This window comes from Mercenaria mercenaria, chromosome 3 (genome assembly GCF_021730395.1).
Source record: "Mercenaria mercenaria strain notata chromosome 3, MADL_Memer_1, whole genome shotgun sequence".
NCBI classification, from domain to species: Eukaryota; Metazoa; Mollusca; class Bivalvia; order Venerida; family Veneridae; genus Mercenaria; species Mercenaria mercenaria.
In genome coordinates this window covers 28,039,115-28,058,663 of record NC_069363.1, presented here as the reverse complement: position 1 = coordinate 28,058,663, position 19,549 = coordinate 28,039,115, and the positions used below count along the sequence as shown (strand labels likewise).

At 36.5% G+C, this 19,549-nt stretch overlaps 2 protein-coding genes across 2 annotated transcripts in view; both read right to left on the bottom strand.

Moving 5' to 3' along the window:
* LOC123525206 (uncharacterized) overlaps positions 1-1,190 on the bottom strand; it is a 28,812-nt gene extending 27,622 nt beyond the window's left edge. The window contains exon 1 of the mRNA XM_053538082.1: positions 1,135-1,190. The gene's annotated coding sequence lies outside the window, so the exon portion shown is untranslated. The remainder of the gene's footprint in view (positions 1-1,134) is intronic.
* A 13,504-nt stretch (positions 1,191-14,694) lies between these two features.
* On the bottom strand, positions 14,695-18,409 carry LOC123525207 (Krueppel-like factor 4). The gene is made up of 2 exons (XM_045304069.2): positions 18,211-18,409; positions 14,695-17,422 (listed from the first exon to the last, which is right to left on the bottom strand). The coding sequence occupies exons 1-2, from the start codon at positions 18,259-18,261 to the stop codon at positions 16,208-16,210; spliced, it is 1,266 nt and encodes a 421-aa protein (XP_045160004.1). The 5' UTR covers positions 18,262-18,409; the 3' UTR covers positions 14,695-16,207.
* Positions 18,410-19,549: the final 1,140 nt, after the last annotated feature.

The window sequence follows — 19,549 nt, the reverse complement described above, 5'->3', positions numbered from 1 at the left end:
ACTTTTCAGTGCTAAGGAAAAAGAGGGTGGCATACAAAAACTTTTATTAAAATACAAACATGCAAACCAATTTTGACAAAATTGTAGCAACACATTAAGCAGTCCCCTAACTAAATACCGAGCAGTGAAATTTGTCAAGGTACCCTTCACCATAGCGACCATCAGTTAGCCAATCAGAGCCACGGATTCAACGCGAAGCTGTCAGCTGATCCAGACAAATGTAGGTCAACATACATGTGGTGAGATTTTTCATTTTCTGTCATATCTTGTTGATTTTTCGACTTAGCATGGTTATATTGAAAGGTTGCAGCTACTTTTGGTTAAAAAACAACATGTCAATACCTAACATCAAACGCACATGCGCAATTTTGGCAATTAAGAGCCATGGAATTACGAGAACACAGCATACATGTTTCAATGTATGGAAGGCCGTACACGCTATAATGTTACAATGTAAATAGAATCTGAAAAGTAGATCACTCGGAAGCACCGAAAACAAGGCAAACAGTGAAAATTGCAGACTCGGTTTGATTGAGTCTGTTCATCAGCAGTAATGGAAAATGCAACACTGCCCACGCCCCCTAGCACCGGCTTAAGCAGTACTCAATCTTCAAATCTAAATGAGTTGAAATCAATGATCCCGAAGGACCAGAAAATATAACAACACTGAGATGAAGTCAAGGCAACTTTTTACGGCCGCCACTCAGCACTTAACACCCGCTGTTATGAAGTAAATAAAATCTGAAAAGTAGATCCCTCGGAAGCACCGAAAACAAGGCAAACAGTGAAAATTGCAGACTCGGTTTGATCGAGTCTGTTCATGAGCAGTAAGTCTATGGGAAAACAATTGGTGGTGTCTAACCTATACACTTAATAAAGACTTCATAGAGACAAACATTTCGACAAAGTTTCTGTGATTTAGAGGACTGTCCAAAGTTATATTTTGTTCAAAGACCCGGACATTATCCGAATATTTTTCATCCGAATGTTTGTAAGAATGCATTGTTGCAGTAACATGCCGCAATAAATTTCTTTATAAATTACAAATAAATGTAATGCATTCTACTTCTTATAAATGATTTACAAGTTCATTTCTTTTAATTTAAACCGTAAACTGAAGCGAAAATTGTTTACATTTCTTCAGGGATGTTGTTGTTCAATCCCGGTTTAGGCTGAACACCGCTAAATCCGGATATTCTTTATTGGGTATGAAATCCACCTACTTTATAACCTTTTTCGACATTTTCTAGCATATCAGATTTTCAGAGACTTCTATTCCCGTAAAGAACTGTATCGCTGCCATAGAAAAAGAAAAGGGGATGTTTGGTGAAGGACCAGTTTCAGTAACAATAAGGACACATCATTTATTTGTGAATAAATACAAACTTGTTACACAATCAAAGCTTCATCCTGAACATTTAGGCTGGTCCACTTGCTTTGATGTTTCGAAGAATTTCTCTAAATATCTATTTTACCATGCGCAAAATGAGTAGGACAGTGTTTCTGTGACCACATAAGTTACAATACGTACGCGTATAAGTTTTGCCATGCCCTTGTGAAATTATTTCGCGGACGTATAACCTCTTTTCATGTGTAAATAACGATAAAACACGTTTGTTTTTCTATACATTATTTCTTAATTATTGCATAATGTTGCCATAAGATATTTTAGAAACGTGTTAAATTTACAGATACATTTTAATGTTTTAGAAGTTTTAATAGCTTTAAGAGGCAATCTTATTTATTTGGAAGAGAGCAGTCATTGCACCAGTTTACAAGAAAGGTCCAAAATCCAAGGGTAGTAGCTATAGGCTCATATCCCTAACATGCCTCTAAGTTAATGGAACATATTCTTGTCTCAAATGTCATGTCTGTTTCACATTGACAGAAATGTTCTCCTTATCAAGTATCAACATGGCTTCAGGTCAAAGCATAGCTGTGAAACACAACTTATAAGTTTCACACAAGAGGTATTTGACAATCTTGAGAATGGCCAACAGGCTGACGTCATCGTCATGGACTTCAGTAAAGCCTTTGACAAGGTTGACCACCATAAATTGATTCATAAGCTCGATTCCCTGGGAGTACACCCATTAGCATCCCAGTGGATCAGTCATTTCTCAAGGACCGTTCCTAAAGAGTAGTTGTGGATGGCTTCGCCTCAAATGAACTTCCTTAATCTACTTTCCAGATTTTATTCCTGTTCTTTCTGGGGTTCCATAAGAATCAGTCATTGGCCACTGTCTCTTCCTAGCCTACATAAATGACCTCCCAGTGTCCATCAAAAGTAAGTCACGACTTTCTGCAGATGACACTATTGTCTATCTGACGGTTAAATCGTTTCTTGATTCTCAATCCCTACAAAATGATTTCCATCCCTAGAAACCTGAGAAAAGGACTGTTCAATGAAGTTTAATCTGGATAAGTGTGAGGTTTTGAAGATTACTTGAACATCTAGTTATACACTCCATAATATAGCACTAAAAACTACAGAAGCTGCTAAATACTTGGGCGTTACACTAAGTAAAGATCTCAGTTGATCAAAACACGTTGATAATATCACATCGAAAGCAAATAACTCACTTAGATTCATCAAAAGAAATGTCAAAACAAACAACAGAAAAGTAAAAGAAACAGCTTACAACAAATATGTCCGCCCACAGCTTGAATACTGTTCCTCTATATGGCACCGTTGGCAAAAATCCCTCACGTACAAAATTGAACTAGTACAATGATGTGCAGCTCGATACGTATGTGCCAACTATGGTCAAACAAGCAGTGTTCCCCAAATGCTTACAGATCTCAACTGGCAATCCCTTTAACAACGCCGCATTAAAAATTCCCTCATATTTTTTAAAATAAAGTACAGTCTTATTGCAGTTGACCATAACCACATCACACCTACAAGGAACCTGAACTACTTGATTCCACAATCTCATACGCAATGCCATTCTAGAGGCTGGCAACTGTAACCTTCTAATTTATATATATGTTTTTAATCTTAGTAATTGTAGTTCTTTTTAACTTTGCACCGTGTAATAAGCTTGCTCATCTTTTAACAGTCTGTCCCAGACAAGCGCCTCCCAGTTATAATCAGAATTGATTGTTGGGTAGTACACAGTAGATGAAGATATAGATTTGACAAGCAAATTACCGTATTGTTCAGAACGTGTGAAATTTACAATGGTTATATTTTAATGTATTAGATTTTGTATATTATAATTTCTCCACGTGGTAATTTGTACTGAAATAATTTGTAATGAAAGTATAAAAGAAAGTCAATACGAAGATTATTTTTGAATCAATGTCGGAATTTTTAAATGATTCCTAAATAATGAACATATAGCTATGTGATGAAATATTATGAGTAAAATAATGAAAGCATTTTGAATCAATGTCTGAATTTTTAAATGATTAAATAATGAACATGATTATAGCTATGTGATAAAATAATGAGTAAAATAATGAAAGTATGCTGTTTATTATATTTGCATGGGTAAGTGAAGATGAATGTGAAAAGTTGCCGTCATGATAATAGTACGCGGATGCATGTGAAGTGTATGATTACTCGTTTCATGAAAGCAGGTACTTAGACAAAATTAAAAGGTTATAGTAAAGTTCCCACAAATTGTTACTTTCTTTATCTTGGAGTGCAGACCTAAGCCATCTAGTCCTGTCAACTGAATTCAAAATTTCAACAAATTCAAACTAAGCCTGAATTTCTCAATTTACAAGTTCAATCCATTTTTTTGAAAAGTCGTGAAACACACTTGTCTAGAATTTACAAATTAGTGCAACCAGTAACCTACATTTTTATTCAAAGCATTTCAAAATTATCTTATGTTCCCATCACTTTCCAAGAAGGCTAATTAATCCCATTTCACAAAATGTAACGTGAGATAGAAACTACTACCGACCAATTTCCATTAAAGGTGCCCTCTAAAAAGGTCTACAAAAGCATGTAAGCAAAATCATTACACTGAAAACAACACACTAATCCCCCCCCACCCCCCACACACCCCACCAAAAAAAAAATGTTTCAGATCACATCTCTCATTTAGAACACGGTTTACACGTGGATTAATATTTTATGTATTAGTAAACTAGTAACAATTCAACAGCCATTGAAAAAACTTCTGGTGTACCATAAGATTTTGTACTCAGAACCAATAACATACTGCACTTGGACATCTGCTTAAGAAATAATATATCTCATCCAGTGATTTGTCGTTGAATAAATCATTGTTTGGAGTTCAGATGCGAAGAAATTATATCACGAGGGCGCAGCCCGAGTGATATAATAATACGCATCTGAACGACAAACAATGATTTATTCAAGAGCAAATCACTAAATGAGATATATTATTTCGATTCTAACATGTAATCAAGGATTTTTAAGTACATCCTTGACGACATTCATTAAATATTTGCCCGTTTTTAATCGGTTTCTTTTCCAGCGCGCCGCTATGCCGTTTGACGCCATGACCACAGTGATTTGTTGTATAATAATTCACTGTTTTCTGCCTTCTTTGTTTAATAGGAAAATGAATCGGATCGTGTTAGAATTTTTATTAGCTCATCTGAACCGAAGGTTCAGGGTGAGCTATCAGTATAGGTGGATGGTCCGTCGTCCGGCGTCCACATTTTCACTTAAACATCTTCTCCTATGAAACTTCTGGTCAGAATTACACCAAACTTGGTCAGAAGCATCCTGACATGGCCCTCTATCAAGTTTGTTCAAAGGTTCACTTTGGCCCCTTAAAAGGGGCCGCTAGAGATAAAAATAGAAAAGAAATTTTTAAAAAACTTCTTATGAACAGCTTGATGGATCTTCATCAAACTTGGTCTGTAGCATCATTATAAGGTCTAGTCTAAATAATAGGACGTTTCAGAACAACGTGATAACTTTTGACTGTCGCTGTGAACCGCTTGAAGGATTTTCATCAAACTTGATCTGTAGCATTATTATAAGGTCCTCTCCCAATTTTGTTCAAATGGGGGCACTTGGTCCCTTTTAGGGGCCACTAGAACCAAAATTAGAAATACCTTTAAACGACTTCATCTCATGAACTGCTTGAAGGATGCTTATAAAACTTGGTCTGTAGCATTATTATAAGGTCCTCTCTCAAGTTTGTTAAAATGGGGGCACTTGGCCCCTTTTAGGGCCGCTAGAGCCAAAAATTAGAAATACATGTACCTTTAAACGACTTCTTCTCATGATCCGCTAAAAGGATCTTCATCAAAGTTGGTCTGTAGCATCATTATATAGTCCTCTCCTAATTTTATTCAACTGGAGGGAGTTGGCCCCTGTTAGGGGCCACCAGAACTAAAAAAAGAAACCACTTACTTGATCTTCATTAAATTTGATATATAGCATCATTATAAGGTCTTCTCTCCCAAATTTGTTCAAATGGGGGCACTTGGCCCCTTTTAGGGGCCACTAGAACTAAATATCTAAATGCCTTTAAAATACTTCTTCTCATGAACCACTTAATGGAACTTCATAAAATTTAATCTGTAGCATCATTATAAGGTTCTCTCCTAATTTTATTCAAATGGGGGCACTTGGCCCCTTGTAGGGGCCGCTTGAGCCAAAATTAGAAATACCTTTGAACGACCTCTTCTCATGAACCGCTAGAAGGGTCTTCATCAAAGTTGGTTTGTGGCATAATTATAAGGTTCTCTCCCAATTTGTTCAAATGGGGAGGGGGGGGGCAGTCTGTCCCCCTTTTAGGGGCCACTAGAGCAACAATGTAAATGCCTTCAAAAGACTTCTTCTCATTAACCGCTTGAGGGATCTTCATCAAACTTGATTTGTAGCATTATTACAATGACCTTTACCAAATTGTTTTCAATTGGGGACACCTGGCCCCTTTCAGGGCCACTAGAACTGAAAAAGGAAATGACTTTAAAAGACTTCTCCTCATGAACCGCTTGATGGATCTTCATAAAACTTGGTCTGTAGCATCATTACAAGATCCTCTCCCAAATTTGTACAAGTGGGGGCAGCCGGTCCCCCTTTTAGGGGCCACTAGAACAAAAATGTAAATGCCTTCAAAAGACTTCTTCTCATGAACTGTTTGAAGGATCTTCATCAAACTTGATTTGTAGCATTATTATAAGGCCCTTTATCAAAATGTTTCAATTGGGGACACCTGGCCTCTTTTAGGGGCTGCTAGAGCTAAAACTAGAAATACCTTTAAACAACTTCTTCTGATGAATGGCTAAATGGATTTTCATTAGACTTGGTTTGTAGGATCATTATAAGGTCCTCTCACAAATTTGTTTAAATGGGGGCAGTTGGCCCCTTTTAGGAGTTGCTAGGGCTAAAAGTGAAAATACATTTTAATGACTACTTATCGTGAACTCAGTGGATCTTCATCAAACCTGGTCTGTGGCATCTATATTAGGTCCTCTCATAAATTTGTTCAGTTTGGGGTGTTTGGCCCCTTTTAGGGTTAGATGATAATGTCCTCTTCAGGTGAGCGACTAAGGCCCATTTGGACCTCTTGTTTTATTTATCAATGAATCTCCACTATGCCTTAAACGCGCATCTACAGACATATTTGCCGACAATACTACTTGGAGAGCAACTGGACTTGCCGTCACTTCGTCAACGAAGCTTTGACGTCATTAACGACTGATGCCAGAGAAACTCTGTGGTTCCAAATCAATAAAAAGTCTACAAAGCCAATGTTCATACGTATGTTTACGTAACTTGAAGCATTTACGTATTTTACAGGCAACAGTTTTTAAGGAAACATGTTTATAGTCAGTGGTGAATGAATAGTCTGTGTTCAGACCGTATGTTTTGTTCAAAGGAGATAACTCCTGAGGCTATTTAAATTTTGTATAATTATGTCCCTTGTCTTTTCAAACCATAGGACTGAAGTCAGAATTTTTTACAGAATTATTTTTTCTAAAAATAAAAGATTATCTAGTCTGTAGCCAGACTAGTGAATGAAGTGCAACGCTAGTTTTAACCAAAAAATCATATTTTTATGCCCCCGAAGGGAGGCATATAGTTTTTGAACTATAGTCTGTCGGTCTGTCAGCAGTTTTCGTGTCCGGTCCATATCTTTGTCATCCATGGATGGATTTTCAAATAACTTGGCATGAATGTGTACCACAGTAAGACGACGTGTCGCGCGCAAGACCCAGGTCCGTAGCTCAAAGGTCAAGGTCACACTTAGACGTTAAAGGTCATTTTTCATGATAGTGCATTCGTGTCCGGTCCATATCGTTGTCATCCATGGATGGATTTTCAAATAACTTGGCATGAATGTGTACCACAGTAAGACGACGTATCGCGCTCAAGACGCAGGTCCGTAGCTCAAAGGTCAAGGTCACACTTAGACGTTAAAGATCATTTTTCATGATAGTGCATTCGTGTCCGGTCCATATCTTTGTCATCCATGGATGGATTTTCAAATAACTTGGCATGAATGTGTACCACAGTAAGACGACGTGTCGCACGCTCCGTAGCTCAAAGGTCAAGGTCACACTTAGACGTTAAAGGTCATATTTCATGATAGTGCATTGATGGGCGTGTCCGGTCCATATCTTTGTCATTCATACATGGATTTTAAAATTATTGGGCATGAATGTGTACCACAGTAAGACGACGTGTCGCGCGCAAGACCCATGTCCGTAGGTCAAAGGTCCTAAACTCTAACATCGGCCATAACTATTCATTCAAAGTGCCATCGGGGACATGTGTCATCCTATGGAGACAGCTCTTGTTTTTCTCTGCAACTGCTTTCTCTGTGAGATCATAACGCTTTCTATAAAGCTGTCAATATATGGCGCAAACTCTAACCAACGGTCGCAGACACCTGTTTAGAGCGTGAAATAGTGATATGACAGTTGATCCGCTTTTCTATAACAAAGGCTTCTTAATTTCAGTTCATAGCTAAATAACTCTTTTATCTAGAACCTACAACAGTCCGTGTCTTTAAAGTGAAAGTGAGAGAACGTCTAAATATAATTGTTTGTATATGTCGAAGAGCATCAAAATACGTTTTAATTGCTTCTAAATACAGAAGTTGTGTACATTTAAGCATACGTTGCTTCTATTTTTTATCACTTGAAGACTGGTATCACTATACTATAATTCATCGTGCGAAATTGCTGTTCTTCCAATCTGTTATGCAAGTATGCGAGTGAAGGGGAAAAGCACGTACACAAGATTTAATCGCGAAGTCTTCGGATCATAAATAAGGTTTCGATAACGTGATCTATGATAGCTGATGAGCTTTGACGTCCTTGGAATGTCCAAAAATGCTAACTTGAGTGTTACATGTATTTCACAGAATGGTTGGTAAAGTTCCCACTCTGAACTAAAGGTGTTCATGCAAAATTAGTTCTTACTGGCTAAATTTGTAAAGAAATGACCATACTTGGTCGTTGTGCTAAAGAATAACTAAGTATCTGAATTATTACATTGTCCAAGTCGAAACGGTTACATGTTTTATCTAATTTTGGACATTGTTCATACATCTGCTCTCGTCATAGTTAATCAACGATTACTGATTAATTGACGTAGAAATATTGACTGAGTGATTCACAACACAGATTACACAGTTTATACCATTTCAAATGAGAATTTTAATTTGTAACTCTGTGAGATGCTGTAACGTTGATAGATTGCAACATTTGTGTAGAGTTTGTATCAAAATATTCCAAGACATTTTTGTTCTAAACACTTTGGTACATGATATATAATGTATGCTTAAAATGTCTTTTTTTTTTTCATTTCAGAAGGGTCTATATTTGTCAAAGAAATAAAAGACATTATTCCATCAAAAAAAAAGCTTTAAAAATCCATTTTGGAAAGATGTTTTCTCAGGAATACACCAATTACTTTCTGTAAAGACCCCAGCAAATTGGGAAGATTTTCTTTCAGAACCCACTTTTAATAGTCATAAATATCATACAGGCAGAAACCCTTTCTGTTTTAGAAATTTTATTTGTAAAGGTGTCTTTTTAGTAAATGACTTAATTTATGTGCAAAGACGGAACTCTGCTATCATCTTGATTTGTTTCAAGAAATATATGAAATATAAGGAAACAATTTCTTTTTATATAATAATATTGTAGTGGCAATCCGAGCTTATTTACAAACCTTGCATGTTACACATAAGGCAAAGAAGGAAAACATTCCATTACAACCTCTTTTGTCTAAAATTATTCTTAAACAAAAACAGGGATGTTTTGCAATTCCAAGAGAAGATCGAATATGTAGATACTGTTTCATTAATTTTGATATTGAATGCATAGAAGATGAATTCCACGTATTTTTTAAATGTTACAAATATAGGCAAGAAAGACAAATTTTTATATATTCCTGGTATGCTGGTGGAAATGAATTCCCTCATTTTATTAATCTCATGCAATCTTTAAATGATGATAGAATTAAATACATTGCTTTTTATGTTAACGCTATTATGAAGCTAAAGGATAATGAATAGTTACATTTCTGTGCACAACTCATATCATTATATTTGTTTTATTGTAATATTGTATTATGGGCCGGAGGCCTTTATTTACAAAATAAACTTTGTTCTTGTTCTTGTTGATGTAGGTTTATTACGATTCACTTGTGGTAACGAAACACAAACCGATATCTCAGCAAAAATGGATAAATGAGATAAATATTGTTAACTTTGATTGGCAAAAGATGTATAGTATACCTTTTGAAGTTACAACAGATCCAAAACTACAGTGGTTACAGTACAGAATCAATCTCAGAATCTTAGGAACTAACCATCTTTGTTTCAAAATGGGTATTGTACATGATAACCAATGCTCCTTTTGTCATAGAGCTTCAGAAACTATTTTACATCTGTTTTACGAATGTCCATTTATAACCACATTCTGGTTAAATGTTAGAAATTGGATTCAAATAAGGTGTTCATCAATTACGTTAGGTGCAAACTGGACAAATACTGATATTTTATTTGGTAACAGACTGTTTCCAGATGTATTTAACACTGTCCTTATTTCATGTAAATCATATATTTATTCATGTAAAATGAAAAATGCTTTGCCAAACCTAGAAGGACTGAAAAAGTGTATTAAATACTTATTTAAAGTAAATAAATATAATGCAGTTAAAACTTTTAAGTTACAAAATTTCGAAAGTCAATGGAGACATTTCCGCCCCTTTGATAGATTAGAAATTCTTTGAAAAGAAATTATTGTGATTACTATTATACCAGATTTGTATAAATGCTCTTTCTTTCTGCCTTTTATGCTCTTATATCATAATATTGAAAGTTAAAGCGCTTCTATATTGCTTGTATCAGGTTAAAAATAGGTTGCCCACTCCCTCCAAATAAACACCCGGTCACACAGATAGAAGACTCACGCGCTAAAACCCTTGCCTTTCTATTTTCTTTCCCTTTCTATTTTTTTGTCTTATCCTGTTATTTTTTTCCTGGAGTACTCCTATTGTATTGTGTTCAAAGTATTACAGTATCAACTGACAACCTTGTCTTACAAACTAGATTCTGTTACCTTTTGTTGTCTTTTTTTTCTCTTTTTAACTCAGTGAATATTTCTATTGTCCTAAACAAACTGAAGAAAATGAAAATCGGTGTACTTTATAACCTTACCACTGGCAAAATATTTTTTCTCAATACATAGTCTTAGTATGGAATAGGTAAATTAGAAAAGACATGACTAAATTGTTATTAAGAATAAGAAATGATTATTATAAAGATGATTTAAAATTTTAAAGAATGAAAATAACAAATTATGTTATCAATCTCTTAGCTTTATATCTGTTTTCTCTTCGTGGTTTTAACACAGCCCTACAAAGGGAAACAACTCAGTCAGAAAGTATGTATCATTAATAACAGCTTTTATCTCCCTTCAGTTATCTTGTTCTGTCTATAAGTAGGAAAGTCTATAATATTAGATGATATTTTGCTGGCAATAGAATTTCACGACTGTTGTTGATGTTATTCACTGACTTTGTCACTATGTATTATGTTCAGTTATCTGTTTGTAATTCAACATATCATGTTATTGATACTTTACTGAACTATTCATGCTATATTATGTGAACATGTAAAAGGAGTTCTCTGGAAATAAAATATAAATTACAAAAAAAGCTTTACTACTTCAAAAGTACATTTTATACTTAACAAAATCGACCAGTTCCAGTTGTAAGTTGTGACAGGGGTAAACAACTGTATTTATTTTGTATACCTGAATAACAAAAGGTTACTTCCCTTGCGCTACCTATCTTATTTCCATTTATTATTTGTATTTAATATCCAGCAACAAAGAGTCGCGTGAAAAACATATTCGAAATTCTGCCTTGTGCAGACTCTTAATTTGACACCTTATTGTATTTGGATATCACCGAAATCAATGCACCTAACCTTTTCATTTAACCACACGAACGTACTCGAATGCGGGACATAAACTGTCCTAAGCAAAAAAGTTGCCACTCATCCCGCCCTGATCGTACTCTCCACTTATATAATTTAAAAATATTTAGAAATGCTTGACAGACATAATGAAACAATATTCTTTGTGTATATGTACAAAAAAAAAAGCCAAAGGTAGAAGACCTAAAATCCGATCAAGTTTCATTGCGGACTTAAGACATAATTGTGACTGTCAAATAAGTAATCTTATTTTGTTGCATTACCTGCCGTACAAATTGATTAAAAACAATTGATTTTCACTGTAGCTTGTTCGTGTCATGCCTTCACGTGTACAATTTTGTTTTTAAGTACGCGTGACGTTATCACATCACACGTATAACATAAGTGCTTACATGTATATAAATGTATGACTTATTAATGAGAGAGCGGGTAACAACAACTAAGCAAAGATCATGTAGAGAGCGGTAAACAGTACCCGAGCATAGATCAGGTAGGGAGCGGGTAACGATACCCCAGCAAAGATCATGTAGAGAGAGGTAGACAGTACCCGAGCATAGATCAGGTATAGAGCGGGTAACAATATCCCAGCAAAGATCATGTAGAGAGCGGTAAACAGTACCCGAGCATAGACAAGGTAGAGAGCGGGTAACAATATCCCAGCAAAGATCATGTAGAGGGAGGTAACAGTACCCGAGCATAGATCAGGTAGAGAGCGGGTAACAATACCCCAGCAAAGATCATGCAGAGAGAGGTAAACAGTACCCGAGCATAGATCAGGTATAGAGCGGGTAACGATATCCCAGCAAAGATCATGTAGAGAGCGGTAACAGTACCCGAGCATAGATCAGGTAGGGAGCGGGTAACGATACCCCAGCAAAGATCATGTAGAGAGCGGTAACAGTACCCGAGCATAGATCAGGTAGGGAGCGGGTAACGATATCCCAGCAAAGATCATGTAGAGAGCGGTAACAGTACCCGAGCATAGATCAGGTAGGGAGCGGGTAACGATACCCCAGCAAAGATCATGTAGAGAGCGGTAACAGTACCCGAGCATAGATCAGGTAGAGAGCGGGTAACAATACCCCAGCAAAGATCATGCAGAGAGAGGTAAACAGTACCCGAGCATAGATCAGGTATAGAGCGGGTAACGATATCCCAGCAAAGATCATGCAGAGAGAGGTAGACAGTACCCGAGCATAGATCAGGTAGGGAGCGGGTAACGATATCCCAGCAAAGATCATGCAGAGAGAGGTAAACAGTACCCGAGCATAGATCAGGTATTGAGCGGGTAACGATACCCCAGCAAAGATCATGTAGAGAGCGGTAAACAGTACCCGAGCATAGACAAGGTAGAGAGCGGGTAACGATATCCCAGCAAAGATCATGTAGAGGGAGGTAAACAGTACCCGAGCATAGATCAGGTAGGGAGCGGGTAACGATACCCCAGCAAAGATCATGTAGAGAGCGGTAAACAGTACCCGAGCATAGATCAGGTAGGGAGCGGGTAACAATACCCCAGCAAAGATCATGCAGAGAGAGGTAAACAGTACCCGAGCATAGATCAGGTATAGAGCGGGTAACGATATCCCAGCAAAGATCATGCAGAGAGAGGTAGACAGTACCCGAGCATAGATCAGGTATAGAGCGGGTAACGATATCCCAGCAAAGATCATGCAGAGAGAGGTAGACAGTACCCGAGCATAGATCAGGTAGGGAGCGGGTAACAATATCCCAGCAAAGATCATGTAGAGAGCAGTAAACAGTACCCGAGCATAGACAATGTAGAGAGCGGGTAACGATATCCCAGCAAAGATCATGTAGAGAGCAGTAAACAGTACCCGAGCATAGACAAGGTAGAGAGCGGGTAACGATATCCCAGCAAAGATCATGTAGAGAGCAGTAAACAGTACCCGAGCATAGACAAGGTAGAGAGCGGGTAACGATATCCCAGCAAAGATCATGTAGAGAGCAGTAAACAGTACCCGAGCATAGACAAGGTAGAGAGCGGGTAACGATATCCCAGCAAAGATCATGTAGAGAGAGGTAAACAGTACCCGAGCATAGATCAGGTAGGGAGCGGGTAACGATATCCCAGCAATGATCATGTAGAGAGCGGTAAACAGTACCCGAGCAGAGACAAGGTAGAGATCGGGTAACGATATCCCAGCAATGATCGGGCAGAGAGAGCAGGTAACAATACCCCAGCAAAATTCGCATACAATACCTCATCATAGATAAGGTAGAGAGGGGGGTAAACAATACCAAAGCATATATCGGGAATAGAGAACGATAAAAAATACCTAGGCACGGATTAGGTATAGCGAGCGGTAAACAAAAATGTTAGGAACGAGGTAAACTATGGAACGCCGGAGTTGTCTTATGTCAGATGAATACGAGGTATCTTCTTTATTTAGAGTAGTATCTTCTCTGACAATATCTGTTATTTTCTTGTTTGTTAATTACTGTGTTATCATGTTGACTTGCAATGCTATCATATCTAACGTATTTACTATTTTGTCAAACGACCGTACTATTTTCTCAAAGCAACACGATAGTATGTTCACTGGACATGATAGCATGTTGCTTCAAGAAAATAGGACGGTCATTTAACAAAATAATACGTCATTCTGACAAAATAGTACATATGTTAGACACGGTAACATTGCAAGTCAACATGATCACACAGTGATTAACAACCCATAACAGGATCTTGATAAATAAAGAAGATACTTCGTATTCATCTAACATAAGACAACTCTGGCGTTCCATAGTGAACTATTATCATAGAAACAAAGGAAATTGATGAAAAATATTAAGTTGCAATGGCTATTCCGTTTCATTCAGCTTTGAGCTGCATGTAATGTATTCGGAGAAAGTGATGGAACGGAGAATCGTTGAGACACTTTCTTATATAGGTTAGCAACATTGTCGAGCACGAATTCAAATAATTGTATACAGACTTGTGTATACCGCAGACAGTTTAAATATTTGCCGTAATTCACTTACAAGTAAGTGCGATCTTGAAAAATGGGGGCGGGATGAATTAGTGCATCAGGCAAACAGATTAACGACATGTAGCTGTAATGTCAGTTTAAATTCTGTATTTCGCAGTTGTTCAAACCAACCACTTTGAACACCTCAAGGTACAACCACTTAGAACCAATATTGGAATTTCGAGGTAAGACATATTCTTCTGAGACATGCGCTATTTCCATGTGGGAAATTTCAACTTTCAGTTTTCCATTCATGTGTATAGTACTGGAAATCATATGAAATAAATAAGCAAGAAATAAGCTATGTTTCAATAATTTATTTTCCCCGTTTTTTGCCGGGTTTATGATCATCATGAAAATGACCAGTCTCGCTGGTTTATACAAAGTGGGGAACCAGAAACAAACTTCACAAAATTCTACGCCCCTGCCCACGGAAGATTCCCCGCCAATATCCCCGGAGGAACAAATTTTTAGTACAATCATTTTTTTAAAAATAACTCCATTTATCAGGTAAAGTATGCAATTTCTATCACCAGCTTATAATTTAGTAGACCTGTCTGTCATACTTAATTTGTCATATTTTGGGAAGTTTGATTCTGGTTAGTAAGAATGAGAAAATGGCACAATTTTACAAAAATAGCGAATTGACTAGTACAGCAGGGGGAGTTCAATAATAATAAGTATGCAAGAAAGCACCAAAACAGGATTAACAAAAATAGAATAATTAAATTAACACAAAACTATATGGTAAACAGAAAACAGCTAACACAAGCACAAAACTCCAAAAATAATATTTCATGTGATATTTTATCTTAACTGGATACAGCAACCAAAGCCAGTTTGGAAGAAAAGACAAAATAATATAAACGTTTGACGGTATAAGAAAGGTGAAAGTTAAGCTAAAAAAAACTACAATTTTCCTGGTTAAATAATTTGCTGAGTGTAACTACGCTATATGAAAAACAAAGAATACACGTGAATCGTGTTTACCATCTCGATCGTACTGATCAGGATTTTTTTAACAGGTCAGCTAACTTCTATGTTACTTTGAACACACTTAATTGCACATAACATTTTTTTTCTCGTTCAGAAATATTTGGAGAACAGCACTTAACTTTGCAAAAGCGAGCAACTTCTATAAAATATAATATCAAGTTAAATATAGGTATGATACAAAAATATAGAGCACTTATATAGTTTCTGTAGCACTATAAGTCGAATTTTAGTGCAGTCGAAATTTATAATATCATTTATATATATAAATATTTCTATCAAATCTTATTATCTTTTATATTATAATATCTTCTACAATCATAAGTTTGGTTTAGGCTCGGCAGTTTAACAATAAAATTTTAATTTGATTTTATATATAAAAATATAACAATAGAACAACATACATTCGCATGACCGTTGACGAATAACTTATAACAACTTTGGTCTCAATATACATTAACAATGTATCTGGAACAAAATGTACACCTCTACACCTCCCTATTTGAGCCTCTGGGGGCGACCAGCACCTTCCTCGAGTCTCAAAAGGTTTGGTGTCGACTAACAAAACTGAGCCAGTCAGTTCCTCAAACAACCAAAATAACCTCTTAAGCTAAAATTATTCTGAAGGTTATCCAAAAACTAACATTGGTGAAAACGTAACAGTTTCATGTTTCAAATCAATTACACAAAATATGCGAGTGTAATCGTCCAAATAAAACCATCAGTCCTTTTGGATTCTTCAAAATATTCTCGAGCACTTTTTCAGCCCGTATCTGCTTCCACTGCGCGCCTTTATTCGTGTAGACGCTTCCTGGATACAGTTCATATGTGCCTCTTCATATGGAGAGACAAATGGTCACTTCTAGAGAACGCGCGCTCACACAGATGGCACTGGAATGGTCGATCACCGGTATGTTTGCGGTAGTGACGTGTAAGTTCGTCTGACCGTGCGAACTTCCAGCCACATCCCTTCCACGTACAACAGTATGGTTTCTCGCCTGTGTGGGTGCGTAGGTGGGCTTTCAAGTGTGAGCTTTTGGTGTATGTCTTTGTACAACCCGGATGAGAACATGTGTGGGTCGTCTGGCGTTTGCGACCCCAAGTACGGCGTCCACGTTTCTTAGGTTGGACCATAGCCGGGTCCATGATGCTTTGTGGCAAGAGCAAATCAACAAATTGTTGTGGCGATGATGGCGGTGTCATCATGTGTGGTGGTAACTGCGTCATATGACCGTGTTGACCAAGTTTTGGCATAAGATGTTGAGACATGAGGTACTGCTGGAACTGTGGCGTCATGTGATGCGGGTATGGCGGGAGAGCTGAATGCTGATGCGGTGCTGTTCTCATTTGTTGTAGTTGAGGCATGGTCGGCAAACATTTTTGGTTGTTGTCTGGGTAGAGATCCGGCGACGACGGTGGCGATAACTGACCAGGAATGTTAATATTATAATGCATCTGTGGTTGGGTTTGTTGGGGATTGCACTCTTGACGCATAGGCGTCGCAGTAAAGTTCGCACATGCACTTGTATTTGGTGTACATTCCTGTTTTGGTACTACAAGGCTAAAGTCCACTTTGTTAGATTCAACGTCTGGAAATGTATTTGAAACGGAATTAGAACAGCTCTTATAATTTTCCAGCTTAATGTCAGGTATGTCTAAGAAACTAGAACTAAAGTCTGGCAATGAGTTGTCTGCTACCGGTTCCTGCTTCACTTTCAGACCATTATTGTCGTCGGCGTAAAGTGATAAGTTATTGGTATCCATTGTGTTTGACAAGATAAAGTCCAAATCGAGCAAATCGTCGTACAATTCCTGATTGACACACCAGCTGTTTACTGGAGCCGGTGAGCCGCCGGGACTGTTGCACGCGTAATTTGATCCTGGGGAGGATGGCGAATGTGCAGGTGACACTGGACTTGCGGGAAACCCAGTTTTCAGTTGGTCCAAGTTCGACAATATTCCACTCTCGAACTTCTGCGTCTCTTGTTCAAACTGCTGATGTTCACCATACAGGTATTTCTCCACTTCTTGCCAACCCTGAAGGTACATAATATAAACTGATTAAATACAGAGTTGTTTCGCTTACAACGTTCACTTAGAGCACTGTAGTAGGAATGTTTCTGGCGCACTCGATTCCGCGCAACTTGCGTAAATGCGCAATCGGATACTTGTTCTCTCTCAAATTTGTGTTTACATTTCAGTTTACTTCGGACACGGTGATCCCTTTGTTTGACTAGATGCTTAGGTCTCCATCACGATCAAACAAACTTAAGATAAGAAAACTAAATCACAATTAATTATCTAGGTCTAAAGTGGGGGACGCATCGTTTATCACCGTGCTTGCTAGAGATTGTCAAATTTCGACGTTTATGTTTTAACCGATCAACGCAAATGAATTTACCAGTTATCACTGACCGTAAGTCAGTTGTCAAAATTGTCTGGTAGTAATAAATTTTAATTAACAATCGGGACAAGTTTTAAACATCTTTTTTCATGTATGTAAAACAAAGGCAACTTTTTGTATAAAAGATCATTGTTATGTGAATGTCAACGAGTACTCACACAATTTGTCGGAATCATTTACAATGGACATACTGTATATTTCAAACTTTAATAAACTAACTTTTTAAACATTGCAGTCTTAGAATATAAATATTTTTTTCCTTGCACGTAAATGCATACTACATACTGAAGATCTAAAATCTACTTTCTTTATAATAAAACTGTTTCGTGTAACAAGATTATATAAACATAAACTTAACATAAAATTTGCCACAGAATTACATAAGTAAAGTCAACATTTAAAAATACTAAGAATTACTTACATCATGCATTTCACTGCAATTCCCAGTGCTTCCAATTAGTGTATCCAACATAATTGGCGCAGAATATCAAAGACTTGTATAAACAATAAGCTTAACTGTCAGTAAATTTGCATAAGTTCATATAATCAGAGAAAATCAAACATGTGTCTGTTCTCAATGCAATTCTAAAACATATTGAAGAGATTTGTATGTAATGTATATCAAAATATCAGAAATGCAACTAGTCTAAATGTACATGTCATTTTCCGCTGTTTGGCCAATCAGGAGGCGCGTCTATTAATAGCGGAGTATATATACGACGAAATCTACTACAGGTAATTCAGTGTCGAACAAACCGCTAAAGTGAGTGGGAAAGAATTTCATCTCACGAAGTATTACTCATTTGTTTCACATGTTAAATGACTTACTGTAGTTTCTCATGTAATCATGTAAACAAATACAAGTAAACATAGAAAATAACCCTACTAATTTGAAACAAAATCGTGCTGCATTTAAACATTTCACAATTTTATACCGACCTGTCGGGTATCGTATTTATACATAATATACATTTGACTCATTGTTAATGAAATCAATGTTAATATTCAGTGCTACAAAGATGCGTGATGAAATAATTAATAACAGTTTAATTCAATTTCACCTTTGAATTCTTATTTGTATGATCACTGAGGTTAAAAGGATAGTCTATGATATTTAAATTCCTATGAATGGTAGAGCTAGTATTAAAACGTTTAAAATAAGTGTTAATTATTTTCATTTATTCTCTTTTTTTTGGAGTGATTTTTTTTTCGAACAAAAGTTGCAAATTATTATATATATGTAATAAATATATATATGGTATTCATTATCAGTACAATTAAAAAAAGAGTATATTGCACCTCTAATATATATATATATATATATATATATATATATATATATATATATATATATATATATATATATATATATATATATATATATATGTACGCATGTATATGAACAGAACTTTGGATGCATTGCACGTAAATTATGTAATCTATGTGTTTATCTTTGTTTGTTGCTTCCAGTGTATATTTTATTCAACATATCGAAACAAAACGACCTGCCACAATATAAAACACATTTCATGTCATTAAATGATAATGCGTGCGACTGTGCCACTTCGTTAATCGGCACGACAATTAAGATAAATTTTTGCATGTTTCCAAATGTACACTGAATATGAATAAAATGATTCACAATACTTTTTCTTCGTCGTGCCCTCTGGGATATAAATCTTGACTTACTCATATAAATTATTAAAAATTTATTTACACAATTATGCTAATAGTAATCAGGTTTTGTTAACTTGTTTACT